Below are 27,763 nucleotides of genomic sequence, written 5' to 3' on the forward strand. Positions count from 1 at the left end.
ATTGAAATACCAAACCAATCAATAATTATAAAGTTAGGAAAGTAAGGATCCTGTGGCAGGAATAAAGATACCACTGGTAAGGCTTGAATAAAAACTTGTGTTTGGATAGAAAAGTCCCAATGTCAGTAGAGCTGGTAAAAGCACCTGAAAAAACCAGAACCAGCTCCCAGCTGATATTTTTTTAGGATTTCCCAAATGGGAAAAATCTTGCCACCACATCCCTGACCCTCATGATTTCTCAAGACAGAGGACAGATGCAAGACTACTAATCAAATGTATAAGGTAAGCTGAGAAAACAGATGATGCAAAAACCAGCATCCACATAAAATAACCACAGAAAGTGCTACTTTAAACCTGAAGACTTTAGCAAGCCAATAAAATATTAATCCTTGTCAAACTTAAATATCTCCTATTTTTAAGAGTTCATTTGGCTGCAAATGGCTGACATCCCTAATCCAAGTAGTGTGCTTGTAACAGATGTTGCTTTAATAAAGTGATCTATGCTGGGGATGCTTATTAAACTGCAGCAGCCCAGGATTTACTGCTCCAGTGCTTATCCTCTTTGATTTCAGCTCCTCTCAGTGGAAACTTTCTATTAGGTTGGCAAAAGCAGATTTCAAAAGACAATTCAGCAAGGCTTTGGCACAGCAGTGAGGGAGTAGTTTCAAGTAATGCAACGCATGGGCATCAAAAGGGGCTGGGACCCCAAGGTGCCTAAAAATATATTGCTTTGAGCATGCCAGTTGTTAAGATGCCATGTCGAGCACCAAGGACTAGCAGACCTGTTTTGGAGCACTGTTTCTAAGTACATTCAAATAAACTGAAATTAATCCATGAGTCTATTAAATAATGAATGGGAGGACATCTTTACTCTTTTCTTCAACCACCAGTTGTGATTGTTTCTCAACGAAAGTGGTAGAAAAGCAAGATTCACAGCTTTAAGAGACCTAAGGACACAGCAGAGTTAAGGAATTAAGAATATAAGCAAGGAAAACCTCATATTAATTCCTGGACACCTCAACCTCTATTCTGGTCCTTCCAGAAGGCCTTGTTTTTAATGGCATTTTAAAGTGATTTCAAAAATGCACAGAGGACTTCTTGTTAGCTCATGTGGCATTTCACAGATTCAACTCTTGGCCATGCAAATACTCAGGTTGGTGGATTTTGAGCATTTTAAATATTCCCCCATTATTTTTAAGGGGTTTCAATATGCTGTGCAGATGCAGGGGCTGACATGGAAGCTCCTTTAGTACTTTTTAGGTCAAACACATTCTCTGAAACCTACACAACTGAAAACTCCCCAAAGTTTTATAAGCAGATATCATACATTCATTGCACTTAATCTCTGCTTCCCATCTGAAGTAGTTTAGATTTTTATCTGATGTGCAGAAATCCTAAAATACTGATTGAACTGCCAGGATTCATAGAATCATAGAATAGGCTGGGTTGGAAGGGACCTCAGAGATCATCAAGTCCAACCCTTGATCAACTACCGCCACAGTCACTAGACCATGGCACTGAGTGCCATATCGAGTCGCTTTTTAAATGCCTCCAGGGACGAAGAGTCCACCACCTCCCCAGGCAGCCCGTTCCAATGTCTGATCACCCTTTCTGTGAAAAAATTCTTTCTAATATCCAATCTGAACTTCCCCCGGCACAATTTAAGACCCTGCCCTCTTGTCTTACTGAGAGTTGCCTGGGAAAAGAGACCAACCCCCCCCTGGCTCCAACCTCCTTTCAGGGAGTTGTAGAGAGTGATGAGGTCTCTTCTGAGCCTCCTCTTCTCCAGGCTGAACACCCCCAGCTCCCTCAGCCTCTCCTCATAGGGTCTGTGCTCGAGTCCCTTCACCAGCTTGGTTGCCCTCCTTTGGACCTGTTTGAGGACCTCAGCAAAAATGCTTCCTGCTGAGATGCCTTTTCATAGAATCATAGAATCATAGAATTAGCCGGGTTGGAAGGGACCTCAGAGATCATCTAGTCCAACCCTTGACCCACCGGAGCAGTTGCTAGACCATGGCACTGAGTGCCACATCCAGTCTTTTTTTAAATGTCTCCAGGGACGGAGAATCTACCACCTCACCGGGCAGTCCATTCCATAGCCTAATCACCCTCTCCGTGAAGAAATTCTTTCTAATATCTAACCTAAACCTCCCCTGGCACAACTTAAGACTGTGTCCTTTTAATAGTTGCAGATGGATTGTTTAATACCAAAAAGATTGAGCTTTTTGTTAGAGATTCAGTCTCTTAATCACTATCACTGCTTAAAGGATCAGGAAAGCTGAGGTAGGGAATTGTTTTTTTCCTTTATTATATAAAAAAAATATACACTAACACACCAAAACATGAGGGATAAGGAAAGAATTTTTAGTCACTAATTCAGACATGCTAAAATTGTAATTTATTTGGAATGCCTGCATAATATCTTGGCTTTCTCACTGTTGTTGATGTCCTGTTCACAACATTAAGGTACAATAAAGATTTCTTTTCCTCTTAAAAAGAGGCCTAGGTAAAGAAAAAGGATATTTTGGTAACAGGAAGTTAAAGAAAAAAAAAACCATCCTGGGTATATAGAACTAAATTCAAGAGCTTCAAACAGCTGGTGGGTAACACTGAGAGAAAATTAATCAGCGGAATTGCAGCTGAGTGCTAGGAGGTGGCCTTGTAGCCTATTTGGACACAATTCTACAAATTCCAACTATTCCAGTGCTGTTGTCAGTGACAAGTACACAGGAGCCCCTGGGGACATCAATCCTTGCAGGTCTCTCACCCAACACAGCTGGGTGCAACACACAGAGACCTCACCTCATTGCTCCTAACTCAGGAACTTCATCTCTGACCTGCCAACTCCAATAAACATCACTCAAAGCACTTCTCTAAATATTTATAGAGATGGAAAAATGAAATGCCAAATGCAGGATTAGGATATAGGGGGTCAATATAAATGGTAAATAGCATTTAAGAGGCAGTGTGCAGGGACCATTTAGAAAGAAGGCATCTTGTATTTCCAAAGTGTGACTGATGTTAGGCCCAAGTGATGGAAAAATTAAGCACTCCCACCTTCTTTGAGTGGAACCAATTGGTAAAGGTGAAAGACAAAATTTTAGGACATTTTGCTGGTTCTTTTGGAGGTTTCAGAACACAAGCACTGAATTAAAGGCTCTGTCTCAAGTGGTTTTGTTAGCTAAAAGATGCTAAAGGAAAGAGACATAGCTGGTGAGACTGACTTGTTAGATCCAAGCTGTTCCCATCTGAACAGACATTTCAGGAACAGAATATGAACCCTGAAAGCTTCACTTAACCTGAATATTGTAGGAGAAATGAAACAACAGTCAAGGCTTCATGTTTTCCAAGGCTGGTTGGGGTTATGAGACAAATGATTTCTGTAATCTTTAATGACAGTTTGACTTCATCTTTCAGAACAGAATTGGAACTACTGGATTTATTCAATATGGACTTGGGAACTATGAGGAGAGAGGACATGCACAGGTTTGGTAACTCAGGTGAAAAGCAGGACATCAAGAATTACCCCTGCAAGTTTCCTAGGTAATGGAGTGTGAATATCCAATCAGACAACTCAACATGCTCCAAAACCAAACATTTGCATGGCCTAAATCTACTGGATTTTCTAGGAAAACATTTGGCAAAGTCAGGATGAAGTGACACTTTTGGTGGTTGTGAAGTCTAAGCTATCTATTCAGAGAACATTCTGAAAGAGCTCTGAAATTTGGATTTTTGCACAGGAAATTCCTAATTTCTGCAGTATTGCATATTTAAAAGCCAAGTTTGCATAATTTTGCTCAGGTTTCACTCATGGAAAAATATTAAGATCTGGAGAGCTTTCTTTCTCAGCATTAGTTAGCAAGAAGGTTTACAACACTGCAAATCAGTCTCAGTTTCTATGAACACAACCCAAAGTTCACAGTGAAAATTCAAAGGGAAAAAGGGCTCTCAGTGGACTTCCTGAGATGCATATTTTCAGAGATAAAAATTGTAGAAAGAAAACAGGCAAAGATTCATCTCTACCTCATTCTGATTCTCAGCCATGATTCTGTCTAATGAAAATTTGGAAACCATGCTAATTAGAAAAAGCTCCAGTATTGATGTATTTCCTCCTTTTTTTCAGAGGGAAGCATTGGAAATCATTAGTTCTCTGATCCTGAAGATATTTAGTAATTTAGAAGTCAAAATATTAACAGGTCATCTAGAGGGATTTCTTTCTTTCTACAAGTTTTCCAGTTTTCCCACCCTGTTGTGTGATGCAGCTGGTCAGTAAAGAGCAATAAAACAAAAACCATTATAATAAAGTAGAAGCTGATGCAATTTCTGATGTGCCCTGTAAAAATTGAATTGACCCTGTAAAAAACCATCAGTTTTAACCAATATTTATTCTTCAATGCAAGCCACATCTTTTGGACAGCAGTAACTCCACCTTTCAACAACAACATCTAGAGAATGGCAGATTTATTCTGTAAGAATATACCATAAATGTAGAATTAGAGATTAAATGGCAGAGGTTAAGCTGATACTGAAGATCTGCTCTGTTTGTGTGATGTTTGGTACAATTAACAAAATTACTCTTGCATTCCTATTTTTCTTTAAACTAAAGGCATCCAAGGGATACAATCTCCTCTGCTAGTTAGTCTGTTATTCTGAAATGCAGACTTCACAAAACAGGCTCTGGTTCTCAACATGATTTTTCCTCCTTTTCTTGCCAAAATCTGAGGCTTTTATCCTTTAACTATTGTTCTCTACCTTCCGAGATCATCCTTGGCTCAGAACAGTCAAGAACAACTGCAATCAGAATTCAGACATATGCATACTGAAACTAAAAGGGACTAAAAACAACAACCATGCTTTATTCCCATGTGTTAAAAAAATTCTAGAGTTTTTATCTTGTTGAACTTATGAAAATGTATCAAACTTATGGTGGTATGAGGGGGAAAAAAGAGATTGATTTCAAGGGTCAAATACATTTCTATTTCAAGAACAAAGTCCCAAGATAATTAATTCTCAATAGGAATTCATTACAGTTTGTAAATTAAATCATCTATTCACTATCTTTTCAGTGACAAAGGTTCTTGATACATAGATTAAATTCTCAATTCAACCTGAGTTCCATCACCTCCTACTCTCACCTCTCCTCAAACTGAAAACAAGAGTCATTCATTTGGAATACCTATTAGTTCCCTATTAATGGAACAGTGACCTTCTAGTCAAAATTACTGTCTTCCTGCTCAGGAAAATATTTTCTTCACTTCCATTTACAAAAGAGAATTGCCACAGTTAACTCTCTGCTGACACTGTATTTATAATTACACTGCAATAACCTTACATTTGCTTTACACAGCTCACATACACTGTAAAGTCAGTTTAACCAGATCAGAGATAAAAAACCAGAGATATATCAAGTAAGGAAAGGCCCATGCCATTAAGCAGATTAAATTCATGGTCAGTTTCATATTCCCCCCAGGTATTACTTTTTGACAGACTACATCAAAGCATTCAGGAGAAATCTGTAAAACAACAGAGGAAAACCTGGCCATTAAAAGTATTCCTTGTTTACCCCAGGCAGCTGTTTTCTCTTTCCACATGCTTTACATTTCTGGTAATTTTTTTTTTTTCAGGTGATGTGATCAGAACTATACATAGTACACTGAGAGCACACCACCAATATGTATAGTAAAATGGCTATAAAGTAATTTACTGAACTAAAACTACAGTAAAATTAAGCTTTGGAAACTCACACTTAGGTTCTATAAAAAAAAAAAAAAAAAGCTTTTTTGAAGGTTTCTTGATTGAATTGCTCTGATTTTAGCTTGTTTTATTCCCTCAACATCACAACCAGTGCAGAAGAGGTTATGTGAGTCAAAACAGGTTTACTGACTCCATGGCTTCTAATCTTGGTATGATTAGAGATAGGAGTTCAAAACCCAGCCCAGTTTCTGATAACTTTTATAGACAGAAGCCTTCTTATCAAGGGTGGTTCCAAATTGCATGCTTCACTATTCATTTGCATTTTTGACATTTTTCATGCTTCACAAGGGGTATAATCTAAAATTTCCAGCTGTTATTAACACAACATTACCCTGATTGACTCTAATATTACTATCAAGAATAAGGCAATGATGCCCTGCATCTAGGATATAACTCTTCACCATTTTAATTAATAATAAAATACTCATTCATATGCAGCTTAACAAACATCTTGGGCTTATCTATCTCTCAGCAAGCAACACTACTTTTGCTTTAAAACAATGAAGATAGAAGAATGAATATTTGAGGATGCCTGCTTTAACATCACAGAGTTTTTAATAAATCTCAACAGTATTTTTAATGCTGTCCAAAGCATTCACTCCTAAGAAGGCTTTTCACCAATTAAGATTTTCTGTTTTCAGAAAATCTGAAAGAAAGAATAGCAGAAAGAAATCTTCAGAAAGAACAGCACTATTGTGTGGCCAAACTGTCCCCAAGTCTGTTACATCTGATGAGCTGGATGTCAAGAGAGTGGCTCACCCCTCCGTGTGAAATGACACAGCAGTGGTGCTGGATTAAACAAAATTATATTTTATATCCCAGTTACAAGACAACCACATGGAGGGTGAGTTACAGCTCTGAAGAGATGGATAGCTTTCTGTGGGAATGGTTGTGCCATTTCATAGAATCATAGAATCATAGAACTGGCTGGGTTGGAAGGGACCTCAGAGATCATCGAGTCCAACCCTTGAACCACCGTTGCGGTTCCCAGCCCATGGCACTGAGTGCCACATCCAGTCTCTTTTTAAATATCTCCAGACACGGAGAATCCACTACTTCCCTGGGCAGCCCATTCCAATGTCTGATCACCCTCTCCGTAAAGAAATTCTTTCTAATATCCAACCTAAACCTCCCCTGGCACAACTTGAGGCCCTGCCCTCTTGTCTTGCTGAGAGTTGCCTGGGAAAAGAGCCCAACCCCCCCCTGGCTCCAACCTCCTTTCAGGGAGTTGTAGAGAGTGATGAGGTCTCCCCTGAGCCTCCTCTTCTCCAGGCTGAACACCCCCAGCTCCCTCAGGCTCACCACATAGGATCTGTGCTCGAGTCCTTTCACCAGCCCCTTGCTCTTCTCTGGACCTGCTCCAGCACCTCAATCTCCTTCCTGAACTGAGGGGCCCAGAACTGGACACAGGACTCAAGGTGTGGCCTCACCAGGGCTGAGTACAGGGGCAGAATCACTTCCTTGGACCAGAGAAAGATATTTCCCAAAACTCCATGTGCCAAAACGTTCTGGTGCACTCTGCACAACAACTTCTTTGTTTTGCACCAAATAATTGTGCCAGTGACTGAGGACTAATGAGTTACAGATGAAATTCTGACACTAATCCAATAAAAAGTAGCAATACCAAACCCAGTTTGGCCCAAAATACTGAAATACTGCTAATGAAGGATGAATAATGCTGCTTTGCTTCCAATTACCTTTTATTCTCTGACTTCTTAATGCAATATTTAGCACATAACCCTATGGATTAATTATTAATGATCCACACATACTTGTGTGTGGACAAGAAATAATCTGGACTAAATTTCCTAACCTGACTGTGCTTTTTGCTGGTTTCTTCCACATGCTTTTTTATTTCTGCTTTATCTCACTCTGGACAGGTTTTAGCCCACAAAAAAAGAAGCCTTACATCAGTAGCAATTTGCATTGCTAACTGCTGGTGAATTAAAAACTTTAATTAGTGGAGGGTTTTTTTGGTTGTTCTGTTTGTTTGGTTGGTTTATTTCTTTTTTTTGGAGTTCCTGAAAAGGACACCTCATGAGATCTGATCAGGTTCTTATACTTAAAACCACAGAGTATGAACTCCCTCTCACCCCATCAGTATCCTTACGTTCTCTACTAATAAAAACTTAACACTAATTATTAAATTTGAGATGAGACATCTGTCAAAACACACCCACTAAACCCCTACCCCAGTTGGAAGCTATCACATGTTCTTTTAATCTTGAGCATTCCAAGACAAAATTTACACTACGAGTAGAAAGGGCAATAAAAACCCATGCCCAAGCAGCCAGAGCTTTACCTGAACTTTTTATTTTTTTTCCTTTTAAGGGTAGCCCAGGGAAGGACCAACAAACCATCATGAATCTCTTAACATTTCAATCTGTTTTCATTTTTAAAACAGGAATGTGGGATAGATAAAAATAATATACAGTCCCCCCATCTGAGTTTTTTATATGACTCAACTTATGTTAATGCCTTCAAAGTTCAGGTGAGGAACAATTCTACTCAGCTTTTACAAGAACTCAGTATATAATCCAAGCTCTCAGGTGACAAAAAATTTTGCAAACATGCCTGAGAGATATCACAAGTCATATTCCTACACTCAAATCCACCAGAAAACATCACAATGTTTTTATTTCCTAGAAACACAGAGTTCAAACATGTTACGGGTGTCCTACCTCAGGCACAAATCACTATTAAAGACAAGAATTTTGCAACACAAGAGCATCATAAAGCTCACATTAAAGTAAGAAGATGTGAGAATGTGAGATGTGTTTTATCCTACTGAAATGATGAGCATGAAAAATTAAACAGAGTTCACACACAGGATGTGAAAAGGCAAAGGATCAGGGGAGGGATGAGAGGTTCTTGACAAATTACAAAGGCTTAGCAAAATGATGCTAGTTTGCTTCTCTTTCTTTCTTTAAATGAAAACTCAAAAGAAAATCCACTCCCTTTCAAGACACTTCATTTACTTCTAATTTTTTTTCCTCTTTCATGTTTGCAAGCAGACACACTGTGAATATAAACACACACCTAGCAACTCAGGATTGTCAGACTCCTCTGGAGACATGACAAGTGTCTCTGGGCAGTGCAAAACCCTGATGTAAACTCTCCCTGGGATGCTGGCCCCATGGAAACAATATTCCTTTCAGTAGCACAACAATATTGTTGCAGAGAATGGAATTTTCTTGGTCAAGATCAGCTATGCAGATTTCCTCCTCATGTACAGTGTCTTCCAATTTATATTAGTCTTGCAAAAACTACATTAGTAAGTCAATAGCACACAGTTAGACAGATATTCAGGCATTTTTGAGCTTAGAGATTTACAAAGCACTAACACTACTTCTCTGATGTATAAATGATGAGATATGAGCACACAGCTCAAAAGTTTAATGCTCTTAGGTCTCGACCATACCATTGATTTCTGGTTTGTTATCCACCATGCTATGTGTCTGTATTAGTTACCTGGCACTCTCTTTCTTTACAGAAAGACAGCTTTGAGGTTTTATTTACAGTAGCAAAGGGTTTGGCATCTGTAAAGTAACCTACCAAGGAGGCTGTTGAAGCTTCTGCAAATAAATGAAAATATTTAACAGAACTATTGAGCTGTATCTATCTAACACAACTATTGAGGTGTATCTATCATTCTTAAAAGGACTGAAGTTCTAGTGTTTAATTTTGGAAGAATTACATGAGCTATAATATTCAGAACTTTCAAACCTCTATCTTCTTTCCACACTAGGGATGAGAGAACTAGAAATGACAACAAATTGTAGTTGCTGGATCTTCCAGTTGAATATCAGCTTACTGCATTTCCCCACACTAATGCTAGCCCTAGGAAGCAGTGGGTAAATTCAGGATTTCTCTCCCAGCCTAACAAGAAGCTGCATTTACTGGGAGGATGCATTATCCCAGAGATAAACTTCAACTGGCAAAACTGAGAAAAGCATTTAGTGAAAATCCCTTGTACAGTCTGGCATAGGAAGTGAAGCAGGGATGGGTGAGAAAGCAATAAAATATCATCCAAGTGTGCTGAAAGCAAGAGAAGACCCATGACCTCCAAGCTGCCAGAAACAGGTTAGGATGTGGTAGCTTTTAGGGAACACAAAAAGGCCACAAAGCTGCATCCTGTGCCCATCATGCTCACCTGGATTCACCTGGAGGGCAGCCCACACAAACCCTATGAGGAGAGGCTGAGGGAGCTGGGGGTGTTCAGCCTGGAGAAGAGGAGGCTCAGGGGAGACCTCATCACTCTCTACAACTCCCTGAAAGGAGGTTGGAGCCGGGGGGGGTTGAGCTCTTTTGCCAAACGACTTTCAACAAGACAAGAGGGCACGGTCTTAAGTTGTGCCAGGGGAGGTTTAGGTTGGAGATTAGAAAGAATTTCTTTACGGAGAGGGTGATCAGACATTGGAATGGGCTGCCCAGGGAAGTAGTGGATTCTCCGTGTCTGGAGATATTTCAAAAGAGCCTGGATGTGGCACTCAGTGCCATGGGCTGGGGACCACAATGGTGGTTCAAGGGTTGGACTCGATGATCTCTGAGGTCCCTTCCAACCCAGCCAATTCTATGGTTCTATGATTTCAGGTTGCCATGCAAGAAATCAAACAAGATGAAGGAGTTTTTGGTTTTTCAAACATTGCACACTTCAACGCTCAATGCTAATGTAAAGTGACAGCCAAGTTGTTTGGATCTCCCCTCTGGCACTAATTTGCCAAGTTTTTTGTTTTGTTTTCTCTTCCATCACTTATTCCTTCATTTACTGGGCAAGTGTAATTAGGCTTCCCTATCTCAGGACTACAAAGAAACCTCTGATACAATGATATCTACACACTCCTGTCTGTAACAGATGTTCCAATTAACAGCACTAAAACTGTAAACTGGTCTCTAGCTGCACCATTACATTTCTTATTTAATTATAGCAAGTAGTATTCAATAAAAACACAATACTAGCAATTCCAAGCAAGCATCCAGTCTTCCCAAGCAAGAATCCAGTCTCCCGAAGAAAGCATTCCCAAAATGCAAATTAATGTTATCATCTGCCAAATTTCTTGGCTGCCTCTAAATTACACTCTCATATGAGGTACCTACCATTGATTAAGCCTGGTTGAATAAACTTACAAAAAAAGGAATGGGATAAAAAAAAAGGGATAAAGCAAATGAGCCACAGGTGACTATCTGGTCAAAAAAATAAGTAAGTTCTGTTCCTCCAAAGTAAACTGCTAAACATGCTCTGTTTTCAAAGTTTCATTGCTGCAGTCAAGACAGAAGCTCTCTATTCAGATATATTTCATATTTTGAAATTATATATATATATATATATTTCAGTTATGTTCTAATACAGATCTAGTTTTACAAAGCTGGAACTCTAAGGAAATCAATTCAATTATTTCAAATCTATAGTGCCACAAGATGGCAGAATCCCTGATCTCCAGCTCTTGAAAACATCATGAAATTAAAAATACCCATCTTAACACAATAAATATATTCCATGAGACTGGTGTGTGTGTGTGTGTGTGTGTGTAGCAAATGCTGAGGTCTGAGTTCCTCTGATTGTTCTGTAATGATGTGGTACCACTCACTTGAAAATGAGAGGATTATTTAATTACTCATGTCATCTACATCATGAAAGATTGATGTGGAGTTTAGCTGCAATAACAGGAAACCCAAATTATCCTGCTCTCTACATCTCTTTTTAATGCATTTAAGATTGTCCTTGGAATACCAGGCAACCAAGCACTGAAATTTTTTGGTCTGTGTTGCAACCCAAAGGAAATTACAGGAATGAGTTGCAGTTGGGTGCTGCTCAGTGCTGGGGCTTCCCCACAGATCCTCACCCTAATTTAGTGACATCCCCAAAAAAAAAAAAAAAAAATTAAAATATTAAAATATTAAAATGCTGGTTTATATATTACATGAAAATAAAAATTTCTAGAAATCCTTGGCTTGTAAAAATTTAAGGTGGTATTTCCAGATCAAATGCAAACCAATGTATTCCAGCTCTGCAGAAGTCAGACTCCAAAGTCACTCAGTTTGACTGGATTTTGTCAGCATCAAAAAGAGGAAAACACCACAATTTGTCTTGCTTCTGGAAAAATCACTGTGGAACTATTTAATACAGTTTTCCCTAAGGGCCATGAGTAAACAAGCACCAAGAGAATGAGCAAACAGAAATAATACAACAGCCACAAACTATCACAGCAAGATAATGAGCCAAGCATGTACATTCTCTGATAGTTACCAGGAGAGAATTCTCATAATTAAATTCAACTGAATGTCAAGTAAGTTAAACCAACATCAATTCCTTACATCCAGGGATACACACAATGAGATTTATTTCTATTTCATACCATCCATAATGTTTTGTGGAAAGGAGTGACTGTGGCATTACAGATAGAACAAAACTAAGCCAATTACAGTCAGAATTTAATAGGGCTCCTGTATAAATCCCACTTGTATGGCTGGTTATACTTTCCTATGGATCTTTGTTTTGTCTCACAAGGGTGAAACTTTTCCAGAAAAACTAAACAGAAATAGGATTTTTCACTGCACAGGAAAATTTCTGGATTTTCTTCTTCCTTCATATATCTACCTCTGAACTGGTTGAAAAAAACTGAGCTAAATTACAGCTTATTTGGAGTCACCCCAAGATGACAAATGATACTTCACATACATAAAAGAAATTGATGATTAAAGATGAGGAATATTACCAGATACATCACAGCTTGAAGTTTACCCTCTTCACATCATCACATCTTGCAATTTGCTTGGAGTGACATTAGACAGGTGCTGGTGGTATTCCTTCTGAATTACAGGAAAAAACCTAAAATGGTTTACATCATTTTTACAAGCTGAGATCCTTTGGAATATTTGTGCATGTTCAGACATGTCTACAAAGTAAGGTGTAAGTGGGTTTGGTCATGAAATTATCTATATTTCAAGGGCCAGCATCTTCAAAGATTCTGGACATAAGTTTTAGGCTAGAAGTGTCTTAGCATCTGTTTTGTTATTTAACCCCATGGAAGGCCTCCTGTTCTGGGTTAAAAACAAATCAGCCTTATTCTTTACCTACACACTATGTACATATTTAAAAAGTTATTCTTTTAGTATGTTTATTTGCACGTGCACACAGGGCATCAGCAAAACAGTAAGAGCTTAAAAATTTCTGCTGTATTTGAGCAACAAACCCATTCAAAACGTAAGAAATAAGTTTTCTGCAGCTGTAGAAATAATAAATAAATGTATAGAAAAATATAAATAAATAAAGCCTTTAGGTTCTGAGCATATACAAATAGATTTTCTTGAGAATCTCTAGTTTTGGGTTTTTTTCTCCTGGTAGTTGATGTTTCTCATCTTAAAGTAACTTCCAGCCTGTATATGGTGATCCTGAGACAACACCTGTCCTTCAGGAAAAAGGAAAAGTTTCTTTGGAGTTGTTTTGCCATGGTTGAACCTTCTACATTCCTTCAAACTAAAATCTAACCTGGGTGTTTCTGTTCAAACTGAAGCATGGAACAACTTCATCACTTGTTCCATGGTGACATCCAGAAGTTATGTAATAAACCTTTCTTCCTGTAATGCTTGAGCTTCACATTAGCATCTCTTGCTGGTAAAAATAATTATTGTGCCAGGTAACAGGTTTTGCTATTAGAAACTCTCCTGGGAAGCCAAAGTTCATCAAAGTAATGATGCTCCTTGTAGTGGGATGATGATCCTTGGACCCATTTTAGCCATCATCCTCTTGGCTGCTGGAATGGGGAATGAAGGAGGGAATAAACACTGAGTCAGTGATTGCAAAGTGACAGCTCAGTGCTCTGTGGTCACCATACAGCTGAAAAAGCCACACGGGATCCCTGCATTCCATCAGTGGTGGCAGATAGCCACAAAAACTCTGGCTTTGAAAAATCAAGGGTTGCTGCTTCCATTGAACAGCAATTTTCCAGCTTGTGTCCTACATAACTCCAGCTTCCATGCATGGAGATGAAGCAGGGTTCCCTACCTGTCAGAATGCTAAGTTTGGCCACTTTTGGGGCATATTACAGCAGTGAAAATTAAATTTCCCATCACTGAATTGAAATTGTTTTGTTGTCAAGATATTTCATAATATTAACGATGGCTTGGAAGTCTTTGCATGTTTCTACTTCAAAATACCTCTCAAAAAAAAAAAAAAAATGTTTTGCCATTTACTATGTTCATTAAAGCATTACCAGACCTAGTGCTAGCAAAATAAAATAGATAATTATGTACAAAAACATATGTACAAAACATATCACCTCTTCCAGCAGCCTGCTTTAACCTGGTTAAACAGGGGGGACCCCAGGACAAGAAACAAATAGAATTTTCATTCTGCTTTTGCAGCTACATTAATGAAGAAAAAAATCTGCCTCCCACACAAGAAGCCTTTTTCCTTCTGCTGATGCTCAGTGAAATTGCAGGAGAGGTTGTTGCTGCAATGGTCATGTAAAAACATTGTTTCAGATAACTAAAAATGAAAATATTTGGATGGAAGGGAAAAAACTCTAAGCAGTAATGTTTGCATTACAACTTCCTCTAACCTTGTTTTTTTTGAGCAGCAGTGTTTAACTCTACATGACTGTGTTAAAGAGTTTTCTGGAAAAATCTTATCTATGTATCAATAGGGAATATGCTGTGCAGGAGTAGAAAAGTAGGCAATATTTCATACAAAATTTACATTTTTTTAACAGTTCTCACAGGCTCTGTGACATCTGTCAATAGATCTAATAGGTTTATTGTCATTTAAATTGCAAAACTAAAATTGATCTTTCATTGTTTCTTATCTAATATTGATGGCAATCAGTATGGCAATAAAGAGCACCAACAATCTCTGCCTCTAATTTACTCCATTTATCCATCATAAACTTAATATAAGGAAAAGGATGTAGGTAGAAGGCCAATAAGAGTGAAGTTGTTAATCTGAGTCAGACATCCAGTTCCCCATCTAAGAATCCTGAAGCTGACCATTGAAACCTCCCAGTCTGACAAATTCAACATAAGAAGAAAATATGGTCAAGATCCGACAAGAAGCACCAACATTTTTGAAAGCTCAATAAAGCTGCTGAACCACTAAGACAGAACATTAAACATCTCATTTTCAATAAATGAGAATTCCAATTTTGAAAAAAAAAAACAACCAACATCCCACTACACCACTTGGAGCTCATTGTAGAATATATTCCAGTGTAAGACACATGGAAAGGGTTGAGAACTGCTCAGTTTACCCTTCCAATGGTTTTAGCATTCTGCTGGTCAAATTAATCTGCATTACATCAATATCTTAAATTTTCTTCTCTGCTCCCCATGTTACTGATTAAATCTGTAAGACAATTCCAGCAAAGCAGCAAAGGAATAAATGAGGTTGCTAAATTGTATGACAAGTAGAGAGGTGAAGGGGATTAAAAAAGTTCTTTTTTCACAGCCATAAACCAAAAATACACAGTTACACTTTCCTAAGCTACATTCAGTACCTTCAGAACACATTCTGGATTAAATTTAATAGTTGACAATAACAAAGAAAAAAAAAAAAGTGCATCTCCACACAAAAGCTTAGCATCCTGCTGTCCTTTGCAGCAGGCTGATAACATGAACACATTTTGTGTATGACAACACTCAGATGGCTCACTGAATCCACTCATCTCTACAGAATTAATTTTTGAAAGCTTTTACCCTGACAGGCATAAATTTTTTTAACAGTATGTAGGAGTCAAATTGTTTTTCAATGAGAGGACTGTGGGCATCTGAAAGAACTGAGTGTCTCAGCTGGCAGGCACTGAAGAGGATTCTGGCTGCTCAAGACAGGCTCCACATTTCTCCTTTATTCACCAGGTGGTGTCCCCCATTCTAAGCAGCAACAATTACCTGAATTCCACAATTCCAAAACTTTCTGAAGTTCTCATGTGAAATAGAGGAAGAATCATATTTCCTTTTCCATTCTGCATCAGCTGGGTTAGTTTTGGGAGCCCCACAGAAGTGTCTCAGTACAAAGCATGGAATTATATTGCAAACATTTTCACTCCCCCATCCCAGCCAGCTATGCTGAGGAGAAGCAGAAGATGAAAAGAAGCAGCAGAACTCCTTCAAACTTCTGAAAAGTCCCCTCACTTCCCCTTCTGAGCAAATATTAATTCCTCTTTCCTTGTCTCCCCCTGTCCCTACTCAAACATTGCTCCTATCCTCATCCCTACTCAGACATTGCTCCTCCCCTCATCCTGAGATGAACGGAAGCATCTGCAGGATGAAGAGAACTCTTAATATAAAGGAGCAAGTTTCCTCCTTAAACTCACCCAATTTCACTGCAGGCTTCTGTAAGAGCAGGAAAAGCTTCAGCTCCCAGATGAAACTCATGGAATGGGTGTCAACATTCCCCATTTTTTACTTTGAATTCACAACTTCTTCATCCTTGTTTCTACCACGAGGTTTCCTGCTACCTCCTCAGAGAGACAGGCAGTTTGTCTGCTATTAATTCAGGTAAAAGTGATCCTTCTGAACCCTACCAGCAGGTAGAAACAATAAAAACCCTGAAGCCTTTATATATAAAATCTAGAAAACATGTCAAATTGGGCTTTAGCTTCCTGCAAGGCAGTAGCCAGCACTTGAACTGATGCTGTCTGAATGGCATCCCAGCAGCAGGACAGACATTTGACTTCATAGGAAAAGTGGGACTTGGAGAAGATTTAGTAAGAAACTGGGAAATTGACTCTGCTGCAGGATCTGAAGCTGAAATAAAGACTTAATTGCAACAGAAGGGAAGACTCCTGTTCTGATGCAGTGCACACTTAAGGAGCCACACAGAGCTACTGAAGCCAAGCAGAGTAATGCTGAGAACATCTCTCAGGAAACAAGTCCATATCAAACAACAGTTTAAAAAACAAAACAAAAACCAGAAAGAAAACCCCAAGAAAAACACTTTCAACAAAAAGTAACTATTGGTTTTGCTAGACATCAAAATAGTTTTTAATTTTTTTCTTAGCTTTTCTTTTTCAAGCTTAAAATTTCATAGCATTTACCCCACACCCCAGATCACTACCACTGATAGTAGAGCTGCAGAATTCTTTTTTTTAATATATCAATGCCTTTAGGAGAAGCCATCTGTCTCCTCTGGTGAGCTTTGCAAATATGCTTCATTTTCAACAGTTGTACCTGTACCTTTGGTTTAATTCCACCTCTATAGTGGTACCATCCCTAAGCCAGTTTTGCTCTATTTGAATACTAACCACATCCCTGACCTTCTCCAATAATCACACTGTTCAAAACTTGACACAACATGGGTTTTGAAATGGTTGCTTTTCTTTGTTTTTATGAAAGATTGCCAAAAATACTTTAATTTTGAAAAAAAAAAAAAAAAGGAAGTGTTAGATCAAGAATGTCAACAGAGCACTTGCACTGTAGGAAAAATCTTTTTCTTGCTAATAGGATCTGAAGCTCCTGGAGATAAATGTGCAACATCTATCAACTGACAGACACAGGGTGGATAAGACTACACTGAGATCTGGCTTACACAAAGGAGGCTTTTAAAAATTAGTAATTTTAATTGATATAAGCATTTGCAAATTGAATGTGCAATGTATGCTCTTCATTTTCTGTTTCTCTTCTGAGACAAGAATTCAAATGCAAGACTCTAAGTCAAATTAAGTCCAGTTATCAGTATAGTTAACTTCATTCATTTATGATGCATTCTGTTTATCCTTCTCTTGATTTGATTTTAGCATGTACATCTACATATTTATTATTATTGTTATTATATTATCACCTGACCCATCTCCACGTAGCAGTGCTCAAAACTGCCAAAATTCAGGAGAAAAATTACTACTTATTTCTGATTAGCCATACACTTGACAGGAGACCAGGCAGAAAAAGAATGTTTAAGATTGGCATATATTAAGAGTAAAAGCAATCTGATGGAGAAAAAAAATAAAGTAGGCCACTTCTTCCAATACTACAGTGTCCTAACTGATAATACACTAACTTCTTGCTATAAATACAGCTTCATACTAAGAAATTAGCATGTTCATGTTTTTATTATTTTAATTTAAACACTAAATATTATTTATTTTTTTAAATGAAACAAGATTCACAGTAGCTTCACAAAACACGAGGTGGCTATCTTAGAGATGTAGTAACAGCCAAGAGATGCTTCAGCTGAGTAATCCAATGCTAAAGAAATCCACACACTAAAAGAACTTTCCCTCCCACAGGCCTGGGGGCAGAAGCCCACCCTTTGATCCATAGCAAAAACCAGCAAAACATTCCTTCATATTGTCAATAATAAATATTCAGAAAAAGAAAATGCATAAATGGAACTCAAGCCAAGCTGAAGTTACCATAGAAACCAGCAAGACTTACTCAACACTTCCTACTCTGTTCCATTATCAGTCAGTGTCTCATCAACTCAAATGCAGAAGTATTGTTCCTATTCCTATGGAAACCCTGGAAATAGCTCACAGCATTGTCACAGGAGATCCAAGCAACCTAGAACACATCTCTTGGATTCAGTGATGTGCCACTAAAGCCTGTGAAAAATTAAAAATAACAAAGTCCAGTTCTCAAACTCCAAACTATTCCCTAGGAAGAGGAGGTAAGTCCCACACTCAGCAAGCAGCTCAGAGTCTGAACAAGTGCAATTAAATGATCTGGACATTTACACTGACACTGAAAGGTCCATTCTCAGCAGTTTTGTCTACTGCATTTATACAAATAAATGTCCTAACTTGAAATGTCCATCCTCATGAAATGTTGATGAGGAAAGGAGAATATTAGTTCAAGGGTAAATAACATAAAAAGCATACACAATTCTTTCCATCTCAGAAGAGCCAAGAAAAAAAAAATATATATATCTGAATGTGTACTCAAGTTAAGATCTTTTCTCATTGCTCCCTTTAGATGTCTCCTTTTTCCTACCCTATTAATCTAAAGATGTAGAGCAAGTAAACTTCTGATCTAGTAACCAGATGTGCCTGCAAGGCATGCAAAAAAGTGCTCTCTCCAGCCATTTCACTTGCCTGTTGAACACAGAGACAAATCTGTGTGAATAGGAGATGCTTTGTAGGAAGAAAAAGAAAGACCATGATTTACAAGAGCTTTGCCTGTCCCTGAGAAAGCATTTAAACTCTAAATTCTGAGCTGCTGCACACTGAAGGTTGCTCAAGGTTTCTCTTCCTGCTTTGCAGATCTAGTGGAATAGCTGATACTGTCAATAACACTGAAAAAAAAAGTATGATTAACCAAATACAGCTGCTTTCTCCAAATTCCTATCTGTCAGGGATACCAGATTATCCTCTGAGCACCTATTCTCAGCAAAGTCATGAGAGAACTGTTCTTGCCTTGGGAAGCAGGCAGAAACCCCACATCATTTCAGAGCTGCTAAATTTCACTTTGGCTGCTAGGCAACCATCACTTACTGCAAAGGGATGGGTTTTTTTTTTTTTCCCCTTCAGTGTTCAAAGAATTTGAGACCTACCTTCAGGAATTATAAGGAAAAAGTGTGCAAAAAGAGCAAAACGAGTGAAAATATCCTTAAAAAACACAAGCAGTATATTGCATATTTATATCTTTTTCCTGAAAAATCTACTGAAAATACTCATATATATCCACTTAAATATTTTAAAATCCCCCCTATATTTAAAAAAATACATATATTTTAAAAAGCTGGGTTTCCTTACTTGTAGTTTTTCAAAACACTGCACCAGCTCTCAAGCAATCCACCTGAATACTAACTTGGAAAAAAAGAAAAACAAAAGAAACCCCCCCACAACAAACTAAACCACTAATACTTTTAATTCCATCACTTCATATATGATTTCATATATAATTTTTAATGAATCTCCTCTTTATGAACAAAAACTACACCTCAGCTAAGTAAAAAAACTTCCACTTTGGAGTGTTTACTTGAGCTTGAGTACTGCAAATGAGTTGTACTTGAGTACATGTATTTATAATCAAACTGTGATCATTATAAACAAACTGGAAAACCTAAAGGCTTATATTTTTAGTCACAGAAAGGTGCCACTCTTATCTTTTCCTGAATGGAAAATGCCTTTTAGCATTCCTAACAGTTCTTCAGAAATCCAGTCACCAGGTGAAGTCTTTCCTGTTCACTGGATCATCTCTGACTCAGAATTTTACCTTTGGTTTCAAGTTTTACTCCAATTTCTCAGAAATTTTCATGTGCAAATCTTGCAGAGTAAGACCCTTTGCCAAGCAGAGTCCCAAGATCATCACGAGTTTTATTGCTGACCTCAAAACCTTGTTCTAGCTTGCCAAAACATCTGTAAAACTTGCATTTTTTTGACCTTTGGACATGTAGGAGAGTTAGGGGAAAAAAAAATGACTGCTGGATTCTTTTGGATAGATGAACAGAATCAGAATGTGGCCACAGTTACCTATTCCAACCAAAATTAATTACAGAAAAATTCCATTTAATTTTAAATGTGTACTGGGAAATATAATCTTTTAATTTAAGAAAGAACCTTCATATGCCACTCTCTCATCTTCAGGTAGTTACTCAATATTAAGAAAGCAACTTAAATAACCTTATAAATAATTAAGTTATGCAATGAATAAAAAACCCAATCCCTTATACACCCCATAGTGACAAGAATTTCCCTATTTTTGGCTGACCCTGTTGCCTTTAGATACTGTAAGAGTCAAGGCAAAAAAACACCACATGGTGCTTAGGAAGAGCCAAGCAAAGCTTCTATCTCTGTTGTGTGTTTTCAGGTCATTTGTAAAAAAAAAAAAACAACAAATGGAACAAAACTATTTGCTTCCCCATTTTATCTCCTAAATCTGCAACTGAAATAATGATTTTTCCTTGTCCACATCCAACTGTGTCCTAAATTGAACTGCAGCAACTTCAATAATATATATATGGCTTTCCCTTGTGTGCCAAGCCCTTTACCTAGAAATGGAAATCTATTCTTATACAAATTATTAAAAAAAAAAAATTATGTCAGGCTCACAAACACCTTTAATTTCCTGATTCTTCTCCAAATTAATTATGAACATGTCTGATTCTTCTTTGAGAAACCCACCCCAGGAGTTTTATCTGGTAATTCATCATCTCCAGCATTATATAGCACTTTGAAGTAAATCAGAATTTCCCTGAATGGATTTTAGTTAACTGGTGCCTTTATTCTTATTTATATTTATGTACTTAACATCAGCTGCAAACACAACTGATTGTCATCAATTAGCATGCTCTTAAATTATGTGCTTATGCATTTTAATATAGACACCTTCTTAAAGAGTATGTAAAGTTCCCATCTATATTATTTAAGTGGAAAAATCACATTTTCAACTAATCTACAGCTACATGTTAAAGAAGGCCTTCTAGTTTTAAAGGTTTCCTCCTGATTTGTATCTATTGCTTAAACAAATATATTTTATTTCAGGAGAGAATTGGGCAAGTGGTTTTATGTTGCAGTAAATGCCCAATTCTGCACTACGACTGCCATGGATGTGAAGCTGTGACCTTTAAAAATAAATTTCATCCTTTATTCTCCTTCCTGTTGGCCTTTATTTTCTTCACCTGTGGGTAGCCATAAAGTTTAAATATTGAAGAGGTAATTATGGGAGCTGCCACTATCTAAATATTTGTTCCAACACTCACAAAGCACCTGGACAAGATGATCTGATAAATTAGTAAGGTTTTTGTGTAGCTTCACATGAGGTACAAATAACAACTACTATAGAATAAAAATACATAGTAAAATGTGGTTTATATTTAAGGGTTTGATTGTGGGTTTGCATTTCTGCTTAGATGTACACTCAATAAAAACAATACAAGGAATTTCTGATTGTGTAGCTGGTAGCACAGGACTGGTTTGGGGTCATTTCTGGCCTTGATACTTAAGTTGGATCAAGAGGCACAGCTCGAAGATTTGTAATTTTTAATGATGTCAGGAAAACATGCAAAAGATCAATAGGCTGCTTTTCAGAAGAATATCAATGCCAGTTCCACACAGAACACACAATACTAAAGAAGCAGCAATGGAAGATGCTTTCAAACTCCTGATAGAAATAAGCATTTAACATAAGGCAATGGACAGGAGGTGCTTTTAGGAAAATATACTCAAAACAAGATTATTGCAGAACTAAACAAGCCAGTAGTAACTGTGCCACCTCCAGCTGACTGGGAAATGCAATTCCTTTTCTTTCCTCCACCCAAATAATTATTCTATAGACCAGAAGCAATTCACAGTAAAATCTCTCTTCACCCAAGCTAAAAATCAAGGACAAAAATTCTGTTTTCAGTTTAACACAAACTAGTTCCAAAGGCTCACTGTGATTCCAAAAAATGCTAAATGGCACTTAAATCACTTCAGCTGTTAGTTTATATGCAGTCTCACAAGGAAAGTAATCCAAATCACACAGGAAACACCTTTTACTGCAGTGAACTCCCCAGAAAACCCTTGGCAATTAAGTATGATTTGACAAGGCTGTAATTATATTCCAATAATGTTAAAACTGTAAAGTTTTTTCAGTGGAACTTCAAAACAACAGTAGCCACGTCTGATTTGTGGCTCTATTTGATTCATAACTACTCTGATGTTTGAAGGATTTCCTATGTTAACAAAGTGGAAAAAAAATCAAGAGAAAATAAAATCATTAAAGTTCTATTGAAAGCATCACAAACCTCATTGCAAGGCTAATCCAAACTCGGTTTTGCTCTGCAGTTCTGACCACTCTCTACATTTGTAACACTCTGCTTATTTTTCCAGCTTGGCTTCCATTTTTGCCAGTACCATTTGACTTGCAAACACAACCAGCCTACAATTTTTCCAGGCAATATGAAATTCCTTAGCTCAGTGTTTGTAGGACAGTTCACAACCATGGTGATAATAATTAAACAGGCTGAGGGGTGGGCTAGAAGGCAAGATTTCCCTCCTTCTTGTCTGTCCTTCTCTTGCAGGGGGAATTGAAGAAGAGAGTGGATCAGGCCAAACTGTTTATGTGAATTACTTAATGAAAAATTAAGACTTGTAATATATGCTAATGAATTTGTGTTCATAACTACTAATAATTCAGGGTTAAACTGAGAAAGAAGCTAACAAAGCAGCTGAGACATTTCACTTTCCCATACAAAGCAGCTGAGACATGTCATTTTTCTACTAGAACAATGTAACCAATACAAGGTCCTAACGGGATTAATTTCTAGCTAGCAAAATAATTAAAGTGTAAGTCTTTTCTTCTGTAACTCTTTTCTTAAAACAAGTCTTGTTCTAAAAGCAAGGTACTGCCAAGGCCAGCTGGACACTAAAGGATGTGAACATCCGCACAAGAAGACTATAAAGATATCATCACCAAGGGATAAGAAGAAATTATGGCTGGGGTCTTGTAACAATATTGCTTTGTAACAACCTAATGAAGTCAGCAAGAACTAAGAATGTAGTCATGTTGTAACCTCCCCCTTTTACTGTATAAATACCCTAACCCCTTTTCCCTTAACCCTTTGGAACTCTGTCCGGCGCAAGCTGGGGGTTCCCCGGATCCGAAAATAAATACCTTTGCTGTTTAAAGACTCAAACTCTGTCTCTAAACAGTTTTGTTTGGCCTTTTTCGGCTTCAGAATTAAACTTCTATTTTATTTTGAAAGAGAAAATTGTGATTGACTCAGTGGTGATGCAACAAATCAGAAATTCCCCACTAGTGCTGGAACACTTTATAAATAAATATTCTTTAAAATAAGAATATAGAAAATCATGAAAAACTTACAAGTACTCTGCCAGTTAATGTCTGGGCAGATATCATGACTCCTGCCCAATCCTTCACTGAGGTCATCCATCCCACTTCTGCTGCCACATTCTCTTCTTTTTCATCTGTTGCTTTGCAGGCCCCATCTGCCTGGGTATCTCCACCACCATTGATCTTCTGGGCCTCCTGTAAAGGGAGTATTTGAGTTAATGCTCAGCAATTTGATAGTGAAAGTCAGCATACAAGTTGTGGCTAAGAAATGCTATGAAAAGAGCAAATCAGTCTTTCTGAATTCCTCCTAGGTGATACCAAGCACCTACTTGGTCATCTCCCTTATGACCCATTAAGAAATACCAGAAACAGAAAAATTCTTTGATGAACCAGACTAACAACTAATAATTCCTTGATGTTAAATCTTAAAACCTTATATTTGATATCAAATATGCTCTGTGTTCCTTTCCTGTCAGCACCACAGCTGCCAAGAGCTACATATAAATGGGTTTGTCAGACACATGCTGAAGGACCTTTGATGTACGAGTTCCAAACAACATGTACTAGGTGTGGACATAATTCATGTACAGTTTTAATTTGCTAACACTAGAATTAATTACCAGGGTGAACCTTCACTGAGAAACATAATGCAACAAGAATATAATTAGCAAGTGTGAGGGGACCAGAGTACATCATAGAGAACCTACAAAGGAGCTGCCTTGCTAGCAGAAAACCAGTGTTGCAGTGGAAGTGTTCAACCTATCTCAGGAATTCCTCTGTCAGGAAATGGTTCTTGGAGAATGGAGAAAATTTAAGGAGAAACCTCAGCTGTACTAAGCTGACTGCTGAGTCACATGCATTGGAATTCCTCTCAGTCTCTCTCAGACCTGCAGCAAGGATGTTGTGCCTGTTACGTGCTATAGCCAGGGATGCTGCAGGAAAATGAAGGCAAATTACAGGAAAAGCCAGCCTGCATTTGTACAGCTTTTTAAACACAAGCCATAAGAAGCAGCAAAGAGTGCCATGAGCATGCTTTTGGTGACAGCAGATACTAATGACTTCCTGAACACTTGACAAGTTATGCTAAGCAGGCAGCAAAATGCAGTGCTTAGGCAAGCACTGAGCAACCTTAGTGTTTCAAGCACTCTACACAGACCAAGAGCTTGGAAGGTCTTGCTTCCAGATGACTTGCCAATAGGCCACTAAACAGCAAATCAATTGCCATGGTTCCCTTTGGGATATCAATTATGGGAGCAAAGCTGTTTGTTGGATCAGTAGTACAGTAGGAACACTAAAGGATGGTGGTTAAAAGCCACAGCTGTGAGATGCCCTTGAGGACACAGCTGGGCAGGATGGCAAAAGCATTTCCTGAGGGCAGCACTGAACTAATAAAGCAGTTGCACTCAATCTGTCAGCAAAGGACAGTAGAGGAGCACTAAAAACTTCATGTGGAGACCAAGAGTTGTTTTTTTAGAGAATCTCAGTGTGACAATTAAATTAGCTCATCAGATCCTCCTCTGTTCACTCTCCCTCCCAAAACCCAGGCTCTGTCTCCCTAGGAGCAATTACAGAGTTACACCAGGAATTCAATACTTCCTAAGGAAATAAGCAGGGAGAATACAAAAGCTGCTTTGGATTTGCATAACTGGACCTCATTCCCTGACAAATCTGGATGCAGTGAATCAGATGTTTTGCACTCAGCAGTGAAAGGCCTGTGCTGCACACACACAGAGCCCATCCTACAGATATGAGCTCAGCACAAGGCATTTCCAGGAGAGCTGGGGACCATTTCTGACTCATTAGCATTACCAAGCCATGGAGATCAGTCCCAAAGAAATGCCTTCACCACCCATCAGTGTTCTGCTGAGAAACCAGGCAAGAGAAAAAGCTTCATTTGGGTTGCTTTTTTTTTTTTTTTTTTTTTTTTTTCCAGTGCATGCCTCAGTTGCCTATACCAGACATCTTAAAAAACAGAAATATTGTGGTTTAGGCAACACAGACACATCTCCAAGGGCCTGGGGACATTTAAAGGCCACACTGTCCCCCGAGCTGACATCTCAGCCTGGCCCCAAGGAAGCTCCTGGTGACTGGGGTTGTCCTGCTCGCTGGCTGGGGCAGTGGGACAAGGCTGTGGCTGCCTGCCTGACTCCTCAGAAGTTACATTTCCCACTTATTTTCTCTCTTCCCACCAGTTTGTCTGCCTTTTGTCACTGCTGGAGTTTTTGCCTTTCAGTGTGTAAACTCTCCAAGCCAGATTTTGCTCTATGGTCCCCCTGTGCACAGCACAGCAGGTTCTTATACTTTGTACAAAGTTACAAGGAGTACAATTATAAACGTGGTTTTCATAGTAAAAAGAGGTGTAATTATCACTTTCTCTCAGCTGAGAAACTGAGATGATGATTAAGAGCCTAACTCAGTCACCAGAGAAGTCACTGGCAGAACCAGAGTGAGGATGCAACCACTGATTTCCTTGCTTTTTCCCCTCAGCACATCATTTTTCATCTCCTGGCTGCACACCTTGCTAAAATCATTCATAACTATAGATTGTGGCATAGTAACTCACAGATCTTCATAAATAGGAAGAGCTGAACAGTTCCTTTTCTGGTAGTCAACATGAAAATTCTGTGATTCTAAAATACCCAAGCTGGACAATTTTGTTCTTGTTTACACACATCTTTACTCCTCATCTTTTTGTTAATATATCAAACTGAATATTAAAGGCATTATTATTGATAGGATTATTAAATTAAGTTTTCCTAACACTCATTAGACAGTTTACCTAATAGGAAGAGAGAGGTAGCTTTAATATTTTTAAGAGGTTCTAATACCCTACAGTTATTATTCAGTATTGATTTTTGGTTGCCAAAAAATAGATGTGACCCATGGAGTGTTTGGTTCTCTGATGGTATTACAGCCTGTAATATGTTTGAAGAGCAAGATTTTTGCATTTTTACCACTTATTTCCCTTCTGTTAAAGCTTCCCACACATATTGTTTTTTAATTAAAATATAAGTAAAACAGTCATCCCTTGCCAATTATTATTTGGAGCAGAGCCTCATGATTAACTACATACCCAACCTAACTCTTGCCATTATTGTAGCTATAATTAATATGCAGATTAGTTACTGTTATGTAAGATTTGTAGTCAGCTGGGATATTTTATGCTTTTTATCTACATGGCTAGCTTCTTAGCTTACTTAATTGGCAGCTAAGTATTAAGAAAAGTTTATTCTCAAATCATTATGCAATTGTGCAGAGATCTCTAGGGGAGATTTAAAGGCTGCTTTTATTTACTGTACACAACTCAGTTCTGTTATTAACTCTATAGTCCTGTTCCATTGCTATTTCTTCACCTTAAGGCATTAAGTAATCAACACCACAACCTGAAAGAGGTGGTTAAAAAAAAAAAAACCTAACAGTGACAGCATTTGTTTAATTATTTACAGGCTCTGTAACTACAAGTGAGATAACACTATCTTCCCAAGCATACTTTATTTTAATTACTTGAAGACAGAAACATTGATGTAGATTGAAAAGCAGCATATTTTGTGTAATACTTATTGCCTGCACTCCCTGACAAACTGGAAGCAAATGGATGAGGAGAAGGGGTGTAGAGGAACCAGGACTCACTCTTACAGCAATAGACCTCTACCAAAAGCTTCAACACTTTGTCTTATTCTTTCAAGAATAAATATTGATTTAGATTACACAGGTGAGGGGATGCTTAATCACAGTTATCTTAAGGAAGCAGACTTCAAAAAGAGAAAAGATAGTGGAAAGCAGTTTTTATTTTTGCCTACTTTCCTGCACCTGTCTCTGGAATAGCTGCAAAAATAGAGAACTAATGGAGAATTTGCATTTAATCCAAGACTCCATGAAATTTAATACAAGTCCATGAAGACTCAGAAAATTATCATGAAATCTTAAAACCCTGTCTCAGAATAACCTGCAGTATTAGAACCCATTAATAAAAAAAAAAAGGGCACTATATAGACAACCTAGTAAGCACTCTCTGGAGTATTGCTACTGAAAAACACTTGTTCTCTTTTTTAAGATGTCAGAAAACACAGGAATCAGGCAGGTAACATGAAGAAAAACAACTGGATTAAAGTCCAGAGGAAAAAATAAAAAGTGTTCTGATATTCCTGCTTATCTAACATGTACCTGGTATGAATAGATCACAAAAATAATGGATTAATAAGAGTAATGAGAATACAGGACATGTACTTGAGTCATGCCCCCATTGCACAAGAGAAAGCAGTGTGCTCGATTTAAACAAATGTTTAAAAACAGGAACAGCAAT

The 27,763-nt window shown here is 38.0% G+C and overlaps 1 protein-coding gene across 4 annotated transcripts in view; it reads right to left on the reverse strand.

Annotated features, from left to right (window-relative positions):
- Positions 1-27,763, reverse strand: part of KCNMA1 (potassium calcium-activated channel subfamily M alpha 1) — a 378,417-nt gene that overhangs the window by 237,915 nt on the left and 112,739 nt on the right. For all 4 annotated transcript variants that reach the window (XM_030452777.1, XM_030452778.1, XM_030452776.1 and 1 more), the window contains exon 2: positions 23,491-23,655. In XM_030452777.1, the coding sequence (XP_030308637.1) occupies positions 23,491-23,655 (165 nt within the window). The remainder of the gene's footprint in view (positions 1-23,490; positions 23,656-27,763) is intronic.

The sequence above is a fragment of the Calypte anna genome, chromosome 6 (assembly GCF_003957555.1).
Source record: "Calypte anna isolate BGI_N300 chromosome 6, bCalAnn1_v1.p, whole genome shotgun sequence".
Taxonomy (NCBI): domain Eukaryota; kingdom Metazoa; phylum Chordata; class Aves; order Apodiformes; family Trochilidae; genus Calypte; species Calypte anna.